The 11,240-nt window shown below is 47.3% G+C and overlaps 1 protein-coding gene across 1 annotated transcript in view; it reads left to right on the forward strand.

Moving 5' to 3' along the window:
• Positions 1 to 10,792, forward strand: part of USH2A (usherin) — a 689,554-nt gene extending 678,762 nt beyond the window's left edge. Inside the window, exons 69-71 of the mRNA XM_041722698.1 lie at positions 2,244 to 2,488; positions 8,487 to 8,708; positions 10,703 to 10,792. Coding sequence (XP_041578632.1) covers positions 2,244 to 2,488; positions 8,487 to 8,708; positions 10,703 to 10,792 — 557 coding nt within the window. The remainder of the gene's footprint in view (positions 1 to 2,243; positions 2,489 to 8,486; positions 8,709 to 10,702) is intronic.
• The last annotated feature ends 448 nt before the right edge of the window (positions 10,793 to 11,240 follow it).

Here is an 11,240-nt window from a genome sequence, read left to right on the forward strand (position 1 = left end):
GGGGCCCAGAGAGGCAGGCTGACCTACTTCTTTCGCCACAGAGCTGTCAGAAGTGGAGTTAGGGCTACCAAAGTTGTGCCGCTCCTCTTAGGGAGCTTGAAATATAGTCTCAGTCACTTCTCTTCCTTTCACCCCAACTCTGAAGCCATCCCCTTCCTTTCCACTGCAAACGTGGGTGTGAAGTGTCCAGCAGGCCCACCTCGTGCTTGAGGTGCTGCAGACGGGGACTTTGCACAAGGAGTGAATAGGTTGTTGCCACTGGGTCTTTTTGCCCGTCTTCCCCTGGGCCACGAAGAGCAGCTCGGGCTCACAGCGCACACCAGCCTGCATGACTGTTGCATGGATCCACTGGCTTCTGAGCCTACCCTGTGATCCCAGTCAGTCAAGGGTTCGCCACTTGGGGTACATGGAATGGAGTATACCCAGAGGAAGTGTTAAAAGCAAAGAACTTTGTATTATTTGTTACGAGTAAGGAGACAGGAGGGGCACCTGGGTGGCTCAGCAGTGGAGCATCTGCCTTTGGCTCAGGTTGTGATCCTGGATTCCCAGGATCAAGTCCCACATGGGGCTCCCCACAGGGAACCTGCTTCTCCCTCTGCCTGTGTCTCTGCCTCTCTCTGTGTCTCTCATGAATAAATAAAATAAAATCAAGAGTAAGAAGACAGGGAGAATGCTCTGTCTCCCCCTGGGATGAGCACAGGAAGCTTTTGTTGAGTCTTCTAGGGGGGCAGGGGCGGGGAGGGGCCTTACAGAGGCCCTTAGGTTCAGTCCCACACACCTAGCACATCAACATGCTAGGGCAAACGTCGTACTTTTAAAAAACTGCACCTGCAGGAAGAGACCTGAGTATGATGAGGAGCTAAAGACAACTTGAGGACAACGCAGGGGGGCGTCTGTGCTGGTCCCCGTCCAGTCCTGCCCCAGCTGGCTCCCATAAGGGGCTGTCGGGCAAGGCGCAGCTAGCCAGGGGCTCCCAGGTGGAACACCTGCTTGGCTGTTCCCTGGGCTGGAACTGTTCGTTCTGCAAAACAAAACACATTTCTCCGCCGCTTCTGTCCCTTCCTGGCCTCCCTTCTGCGGATACTGTGCAGCCCTCTTACTTGAGTAACCTCCCGTGACATCCTAGCCAGCAGCCCCAGCAAGCGGCCGGGCTGGATGGTCTCTGAGGCCCTGCCCCGGCTCCTCCTCGCTCCATTTCCCTGCTTGATGCTGCTGGGCAGCCAGCCCTGTGAGCCTCCCTCCTGTCTGCCCGGCTCCTTCCACAGACCTGAGAGCTGGGCTGCACCCCCCTCCCTGGGCCCGGGGCCCAACACTGGGTTAAGTACATGCTCATTCGATGGGAGGTCCTGTTCTCAGCCTCGTGTGCAGAGAAGCACATCGACTGAACTCTTAACATGTGAACAGAAAGCAAGAGTAAGTGGTCCTATTGCCAAAGGATTGCTTTCCAGAGGAATCTCTCTGAGGGTGCTGGAGGGATGACTTGCAGAGCTTTTGCTAAGTGGCAGGGAGGCCCGGGTACAAGACCTATAAGGACAATGTGTTGGCAAACACAGGCTGCTTACATCACAGTAGAAAATAGGATCTGGTATTTCTTGTCTTTCTTTTTTTAAGATTTCATTTATTCATGAGAGACACAGAGAGAGGTAGAGATGCAGGCAGAGGGAGAAACAGGCTCCATGCAGGGAGCCCCATGCGGGACTCGATCCCAGGACCTGGGATCACACTCTGAGCCAAAGGCAGCCACTGAGCCCCCCAAGGTGCCCCTCGATCTGGTGTTTCTAATCATGTTTGCACAAAACCTCCTGGGAACAGGGCTGCTGCATGAAGCGAGGGGACCCTGGATTCTCAGCATTGCCCGTGTATCCAGTAGGTTCCCTGCAAGCAGCAGCAGTCTAGGCTGGCGCCTTCCTAGGAGCCCACTGCCCCAGGAAGGATGTGCTCTCGGAGCACACGACTAGAGCAGGCGTTCCTCAAGGTTACTTTGGTCACCCCCTTGAAAAGTCCCGTCATCCCCTCCCCACACCTTTCCACCGTCAGGAGCGTCAGGGGGGCCTCTGGAGGGCTGTAAGCTCCTCCCTGGACACACCGCACCATCGTGCGGTCCCGAACACAAATCCAAACAAGCACCCACGAGACAAACTGCTTTGAACCCCCATCCAATTTACCATCAGACAAGCAGGGCAAGGGATCCCAAAGTCGCCTTCTGCAATAACACTTCCCTTTTCTGTCCCTGGGTTTTGCAGGCCTGGTTCTGACAACTCCTGGAGAAAAGAGAGGCTCGGGGAGCAAAAGCACCGAGTTCTACAACGAGTTATGGTTCATCGTGTTAATGGCAGTGCTAGGCCTGATCTTGTTGGCCATTTTTCTGTCTCTGCTACTCCAAAGGAAAATCCACAAAGAACCGTATATCAGAGAGAGGCCTCCCTTGGTGCCTATTCAGAAGAGAATGTCTCCACTGAATGTCTATCCACCCGGGGAAACCCATGTGGTATGTCTCTGAAGGCCTGCCCCGGTTCCCGGCCACTGGGCTAGAGTACTTGCTTTTAGTTAGAGGGAAGTAGGTCCAGAGTCACGGTAACAAGGGACTAGGTAACAGTTATGTTTGATAAAATACGGGGACCACGGAAGGCCACCAGAGAACTTTCCTGTCCCTTCTCCATGTGAAGACACAGCAAGGAGACACGACCCCCATCTATGAACCAGGAAGCAGGCACCTACCAGACACCCCGTTTGCCAGCACCTTGACCTTGGACTTCCCTGCCTCTGGAACTTGAGAAATAATTTCTCTGGTTTATAAGCCACTCAGTCTACGGGATTCTGTTAGAGCAGCTCAAATGGACAAAGACACCAGGGAAGTTTTTAAAAATTCCACTGCCTGGGCCTTACCCCGGAAACTCAGATTTCATGGCTTTTGGGTGAGCCTGGGGATTGGTCTTTTTTTTTTTTTTAGTTTTTTAAAAATTTTTTTTTTTTTTTTTTTTTATTTAACAGAGAGCACATGCAGGGGGAGCAGCAGGCAGAGGGAGAGGGAGAAGCAGACTCCCCTGCTCAGCAGGGAGCCTGTCATGGGGCTGGATCCCAGGATCATGACCTGAGCTGAAGGCAGCTGCTTAACTGACTAAGCCACACCCAGGCACCCCTGGTATTCTTTTTTTTTTGTTTTTTTTTTTTAACTCCCAAAGTGATCCTGTGGTGCAAGCAGGGATGAAAATGTCTGCTCTAACAACATAAATCAGGGGATAGTGGAGAAGAGTTGTATACTGAAATCGCCTGGGGAACTTACAGGTTCTGTAACTGTGCAACTCGGTGGGGGAATTAGCAATAAAAAGGGGATCTAGGGAGAAACTAAAACGCTAGCAGTGCTGTTTGTCCCCTGGCTCTGACCCCCTGGGCCCCTGGGGATGAGTGGCTCCTCAGAGCTCCCAACCACCTGCAGCCAAGACAAGGAGGTTAGGCAGAGGTCTGGGGAGTGAGGCCACACATGTGGTGGTGCAGGGGGATCGTGGCCCAGAGCACTCGTGCAAGGGGTAAAACGTGACTGAATGTGAAGGTGCACTCTGGTGTGCGGCTGTGTCTACCTGGAGGAGGAAAGGCTGCAAATTCTAATTCCCACCAGTCTTCTTTCCAAGCCTTGCATCCAATGGGCTACACCTGCCTGAGGAAATCTTCCTTCCAGTTTGCACAAAGGCTGTGCTAGTGGCCACCCTGTGCCACTTGAATGCTGATCACCAGTTCCCACATTGGGATGGGGGCGGTTCTTCCACAATGAGCAATTCTCTGACGCCAGCTGGGTGTCCTACAACCCAACTCAAGTCTGACTCTACTTACCGAGAGAAGGCATCAAGTTAAGGGTTCGGTTCTTTAACACTGCCCCCCCCCCCCCTCAACTTCAGCGATCAATCACGAGTCCAGGTTGTCAGCAGCACTTCTGACAGACCAGCTACAGACTGGAGTTTCCAGTGACCCCTCCTTGGGATCAATTAATTTGCTAGAGCAGCTCACAGAACTCCGAGAAACATCTTACTTACTGGGTTGCCAGTTTATTGCAAAAGGGCAGAGCTCAGGAACAGCCAGATGGAAGAGATGCGTAGGGTGAGGCATGGGATGTGGTGCAGAGCTCTCACACCCTGCTGAGCAAGTCACTCTCCCAGAACCTCCATGTGTTTAGCAGCTCAGAAGTTCTTAGAACCCCGCAGTAGAGGTTTTATCCTTTAGGTGTGGTTGATTAAATCATTGGCGGTTGACTACCAATTCAACCTTCATCTGTCTCCCCTCCCTGGAGGTGGGGGGCGGGGCTACGTGGAGGGGGGCCGAACTTCCCAACCCTCCAATCACAGGGTTGGTTCTGCTGACAATCCGCCCCCATCCTTAGGTGGTTCCAGAAGTCACCTCCCTGACATAACAAAAGACATCTTTATGGCCCTCATCTCTTAAGAAATTCCAAGGGTTTCAGAAGCCCTGGGCCAGAAACTGGGCTGAAGACCACTTATCTCTTTATCATGAATCACAAGATCACAGCAGCACCAAAATCAAGCGCAATTAACCTGGTGAAACTGGTTAAGTTTCAACACTTTAAAAAATAGAATGAGTGAATTGTTGCATTGTCTGCCATCCAGATCTCTTCATTTGTCCAGGACCCAGCAACAAACAGCGGTTAAGATGCTGAAAAGCCACCTCATGCCCATGTAGTGGAAGTGTGGGGACACAAAGGGGCAGCCACCCCTCTGAGGCCCATGGTTTTGTGTCTGGGGCACAGAGCAGCCATGCAACAGAGACTTAGTGGTGGAGAAGCCAGCACAGTGCCCCCCACCCCATCATCTGGCCCTCAGTTCTCACCAACCACACCTCATCCCACCCTCCTTGCTCTCCAAGCCTCCTTCCTCCCCTGAGCCCACCAAGCCCCTCCCACTGTGCCATCGCTCTCGCTCTTCTCTTGAGTGGCTGGCACTCTCCATTCAGGTTCCTGCACAGATGTCACCTCCCCTTCCATGTGAAATTAAATTCCCTAGCATCTTGGTCTGCTCTTCTTTTCCATTGAACCATCACAACATACCGCAGCAGATGTGTTTGTCTGATTCCTCAAATAGATGTAAGCTCCCCAAGGGCAGGGATTTTGTGGGTCATTGACTGTGGTACCTCAATACTCAGAACAGTGCCTGGCATAAAATAGATATTCCACAGATATTTGTGAAAGGAATGAATCCTGAGTGGCCAACTCAAACCACCATCCATGTGCTGCTGTTCAGTGTATGTATAGTCATCAGAAAGTTCCCACTGAAGAGCAGATACTTTAAAGATTTCTCCTGTTGAAGAGTAACTTCCTCTCTCTGAAGAAAGAATCACCACCACTTCTGGGGTTCAGAAGTGCAAGGGAGGGCCCAGAAGACCTGAGACCTCGTTAGCCTGGGGACATAAATCAACCCTGGGGCATACGGAGTGCATGGAAAGCATAGAAGGGAAACTCTGGGGCTCTGTTGGGTACATCTACTCAATAACATGAAGTGTGCTTCCAAGAAAACTTCCCTAGATACCATTAGTGTCTATAACTCATTTCAGTGATCAAATCTCCTGTCTCTTGACTCATACCCCACAGGCAGGCACCTCTGCCTCATAATCCTTCAGGAATCTAGTTTTGTCCACTCGGCTAACAGGGATTAAGAAGAAATCACACCATTCTAATGGAAAGTTATTCTGGATGGTACCTGTGCTCACGGTTCTCATGAGTCTTGTCAAGCTTTGTTCCGCCAGAGTGAGGTCCATGAACTATCAGTGTCAGCATCACACCTGAATCTCTGAGAAAGAAACCAGAGAATCTGCTATTTCAACCAGTTCTTGGGAAGTCAGATGCACAGTCAAGTCTGAGAATAGCCATAAATGAGTTTAAAAAAAGGTATAAAGTTTCAGGGATGCAAGATGAAGACGTTCTAGAGATCGGCTGCACAACATTGTACCTAAGGATAACAATACTGTATTGTCACTTAACCTGTTAAGAGAGTAGATCTCATGTTAAGTGTACTTACCACAATAAAATTAAAAAACAAAACATGTGGGGCTGCTGAAAAGCCCTTATTGGCCCTGCAGAACCCAGGCCCAGCTGCCTCTTGCACCAGCCATAGAGTTCAACCGGGATGAGCAGACCAAAGAATTGACACACCCTACTCCCACGTACCCCTTACCACTGGGGAAAAGCAGAGTGGCACCCAACTGGTTAACTTTTGCTAAGTGGCCAAGTGAGGTGGGAGGAGGGGAAGGAGTGGTGGGGGCTGGCTGGCTGCCGGAGGTTCTGGGTCCCCAAACTGGCTCTTCTTCAGCATCGAGGATGTTAGTCACAGGTCCTGGAAGGTGAGCAGAAGTGCAATCTGGAGTGTCCCAGGCCCCTGGGCAGTATTCCCAGAGTCCATTGACATCCAAAATTAATCCTACCCTGGTGACAGTATGACTACCCAGGGATTTTTTTTTTTTTTTTTTTAGCATTCAAAATCTTTAATAACAAGGCAGGATCTGGGGTTAGTTTTTGTAGCCTTGGCTGGCCCTGCAGCCTCTGGCACGCTCCAACTTCCAGCCCTTGGATCTCACGTAGGTTTGGTGTGGCTGTGTGGGGTTCCTGGGGCCTTGCCAAAGTGTCTCTACCCCTCTCGGCCCTTGCGTGGACTTGCAAGCCTTCTTCTGGTTTGTTTTGTTTTGATTTTAATTTTGAAAGTAAACCATTCTCACAATTGGAATATTATTAGTGAAGGGTAGCCAAACAAAAGAGAGTAGAATTTGCATTAGTAGAGCAAAATAAAGAGCCATTGCTGGTGTCCATGGGCTCCAGAATCAGTGGCTAAGATTCTGAATAGGATCAAGCTGGATTCACCTGCTCAGTATCTCAGATTTTCTTTTCACGTGGGTAGATCAATGAGAGCTATCCCTGCCAAACACACACACACACACACACACACACACACACACACACACACACACTTGACAAGCTCTGCTTTCAGTGTTGCTTTGACCCCGTCCCAGGCACTCCTGTCCTCTGAACAGGTAAGATACCCTCTGACACCAGACACGTACCGGCAAGAGGATTTTAGGCTCCACTCTGAATAGAGGAGAATGGGCAGAGGTGTCAGGGAATGAGAGAGGCTTTCGTAATTTGTTAACAGTTTCAAGATCACACAGCATATAGTGTGGCTAAATCTAAGCCTAGGCTTTACTTGTAATTTCCTTACTTGTCTGGAGATCCTCTCGTTCTCTGCAATGGTAAACAAGCAATGCCAATAGAACTCACTTTAAATACTAACCCGTTACACTCCACTCACTGTGGGATTTTAGTTGCAGAAATATAGGATGTGCGTATATACATACACATAGACCCTGAGATGCATCTCAGAATGATTGTAAGATTATGTGATCATTAGAGAAACAAAGAATTTGTGTTATGGTCATTTCCTTTGTTCCAAACACTGACTGGTGCCTCCCCATCTGTTCTCAGTTTGACTCTGTGGCCGATATATCTGATGTGTCAAGCAACGTTACCCTAAAAAGTTACACCATGCACTTTGAGGTACCTCTGTGTGCTGCATGAATGCATGATCGTTTGCATGATGTGTTGACTGCACAAGGAAAAGCAGGAACATTTCATTGATTGGTCCAGCTAAATCAAATCTCAGATGTTTACAGCAGCCAGATTTTCTCATGGCACATTCTCAGTTCTTTTATTTTTTATTTTTTTATTTTAATTATTTTTTATTTTTTTAAAGATTTATTTATTCATGATAGACATAGAGAGAGAGAGAGAGAGGCAGAGACACAGGCAGAGAGAGAAGCAGGCTCCATGCAGGGAGCCCGATGTGGGTGGGACTCGATCCCGGGACTCCAGGATCACACCCTGGGCCGAAGGCAAATGCCCAACCACTGAGTCATCCAGGTATCCCGGCACTTTCTGGGTTCTAATCACATGGTGCCTTTGTCTTTCTGATGTTAATACGAGACCTGATTTATTTTGAAGGCTGAATCTTATAATGAATAGAAGAATATGAATGAGAAGAGAAGGTGGGAAGAGTCCACTTCCCTGTGCAAATCCAGGAATTTAAAAATCTAATACAGCCATGCTCATTTGGCAACCATGAGAGACCACTATTAACTTTGCTCTGGGAAAGCAGAGATCTCAAGACACAAGCTCTGTGGTGACTTATGAAGGGTTTACTTTGTTAACCCAACCATCTATCTCCTTCCCCCAACCACTTTGCAATGCAGCAAGCTCTTGTCTACCGGACATAAGAGCCAAAGCACTAGCGCATGAACTCCCCAGGTGCTAAGAACACTGGGTGTCTAATATGACTATTACTTTATCATCTCACTCTTACCACAATATTCTAGAGAAGCTAAGTTCTGTAGGAGGGTGTGGAGTGTTCCCTTCATTGACAATGTGTGACACACAGTCTTCTGTCTTATTTCAAACCCATTTTCTTTACATTGATCACCAACAGCAACTTTCTTTTCAGGGATTAGCTGATACCAAAATCCCCCACTCTGGGACACCCGTCAGTATTAGGAGCAACCGGAGCATATCCGTACTTCGGATCCCAAGTCAGAGCCAAATAAGCCAAACCTATTCCCAAGGCTCTCTCCACCGCAGTGTCAGCCAACTCATGGACATTCAAGACAAGAAAGTCTTGATTGATGACTCGCTATGGGAAACCATCATGGGCCACGATAGTGGACTGGTGAGTTGATTTCCTTATCCAGGGCCTTAAAAAAAATAAAAAAAAAATATATATATATATATATGTATATATATATATTTGAGATAGTGGAGGGAGGAGAAGAGGGAGAGAGAAAATCTCCAGCAGATTCCCCACTGAGCCCAGAGCCCAAAGTGGGGCTCAATCTCATGACCCTGAGAACATGACCTGAGCCAAAATCAAGAGTCTGAGGCTTAACTAGCTGAGCCACCCTAGAGCCCCTCCTTCTCCAGAGCCTTTGATCAACCTTCCAGAATACTGGTGAAAAGATGACATGGAGCTTTCTGTACTTCTTTGATGCTGCCTCACAGCACCTGCAGCACTCTGACCATTTGCCCACGTATTTTGTAATGACCTACTTTACTAGTATTACTACAAATTGTTTGATGAACTGGGGGTAGAAGTTTTGTCTCTTTCTTTGAGTGTACGACAGATGCTTAGAAAACGAATTTATGAGTAAGTGAAGAGACACACAGGCAGAAGGTGACTGGGAACTCTTGAATTGGCCTAAAAGAAAGAAAAAAAGAAAACTAAAAAAAAAAAAACCCCCCACCCCCCAAAAAAAAAACCCAAAAAAAACCCACCTTTTCCCTTCTAGTTGGTGGTTAGAGGAGAAATAATAGTTCTTTTAATAGGCTCCATGGTTCTGTTCCAAAAAACTTAGAAAATCCTGATAAAGATATTGCTGTTTATGAACTTCACCTTTCATAATTTCAGTCCAGTGGACACAGATAATCGACTCTTTGAAAGTTAACCCCATTATTATGTAATATTTATTTAAGTCCTTAGAGGCTGAAATGGACAAAATCCTAGCATTTCTACCAACCATCAAACTTCTGCATTATGCCAACTACCTAGAGACGTCTACTGGAGAACCATTCCTCTGAGGTAGCGAGCTAGTAGAGATAGCCAACTACGAACCTAGCCCTCGCGCTTACTCCTCGGAGGCTTTGGGACTCTTCCACTCATCTCAGTTCTCACTTCTCCTTCACTAAAAAGTCAAGGACTTCCATGAAGACTCCTAACTAATGGGAAGTAATAAAGCAGGTTTCCTGGCTTCAGGTCCCAATTACAATGAAAAATATTCATTTTGAAACTGTGGGCCTGCTTGATATTGTGATGGCTGTGGAATTCCACGATTCCATTCCAGATCCGATGTTTCTAAATGGCAGGAATAATTATATCAGGTTGAAACATAAGGGATTGTTAATTGATCATCTTTGACATGCACAATGGCAAATTGATAGGAGACAACATTACACATCGAGGGCTTAGATGCATGTGTGTCCTAACCCGAGGATACACATTAATTTTTTGATGGCATCGGGATCTTAAAACCATCGTTTGATTACAGAGCCCCCAGTCTTCACTGTTAAACTCTATGGCCAACTTTGCTTGCATTTGAGAGTGCTGGCAATAGCCAACGTGCAGGACAATTAAGTGAAGGCTTTTGACGTTGCCAATGCTTGGAAAACCATCTGCTCATTATAACATTATACGTAATATTACTAGCCCTATTCAATAAATACAAGACGCAGTAAGAGAGTGGGAAGCAGCGGAGCACAGCAGCATGCATTCCATGTCTCCTGCTTGCACTTTGAACTAACTCTTAGTATATCTGCGCTCATATATAAAACACACAAATATAAAATAAAATATAAAAAATATAATCTCCCCACTCTACAGATGAGAAAACTGAGGCTTATAAAGGTTGAGGTATGGCACACAGTAACACTCCAATGACATTTTGGATCAGCCCACGGTTCATGTGTGCATGTGACGGGATCCTATCCACAAGGCAAACTTAAGACAAGGGCAGTGTCAAGCCACGGCTTAGTTTTGAGCGTCAGGTATTAGCCTCAACGAAATACTATCTGAGCACTTTTTAGATTGAATTGACAGAACTGTCAATCAGTGGCAAACACTACTTACTGACAGTGAACGTCCTAACCAATGACGACTGGCTTCTCTTTCAGTATGTGGATGAAGAGGACCTGATGAATGCCATCAAGGGTTTCAGCTCTGTGACTAAGGAGCACACCACGTTCACCGACACCCACCTGTGAAAGATGGAACCTTGCAAGACATGCAGCTGAAGTGCCTGCTGCGTACTCCCTCCCTCTCGGGTTGTCACTGACTGACATACAGCATATGCTGAAAAGCCATTGCTTTTTTTTTTTTTTTTTTCTGTAATCCTTAAAAAAAAAAAAAAAAGGATTGTTTTTGAAATTGTTCTTCCTTTTCAGAGGCCTGTGCTTTTCTGGTGGTCTGAAATAAGGGGTACTCACAGTATGAAAATACTTGTTTTGTGGAAGCTCCATAAGCATATAATTTTCACTTGGCTCAAACAGTGACTCCATTGGTTAAATGAATAATTAGGGACACTTGCAAATTGGCCCACAGTTGTTACAAGTAAGGGTAGTTACTAGTTTAAAAACAAAGCAGGTTTTTTTTTTTTTTTTTTTTTTTTTCCTGAGAGGATGTCACTACTGCTCCTTTTGGCCCCTTATTCCC

Source organism: Vulpes lagopus, chromosome 11 (assembly GCF_018345385.1).
Source record: "Vulpes lagopus strain Blue_001 chromosome 11, ASM1834538v1, whole genome shotgun sequence".
In the NCBI taxonomy this organism is placed as follows: domain Eukaryota; kingdom Metazoa; phylum Chordata; class Mammalia; order Carnivora; family Canidae; genus Vulpes; species Vulpes lagopus.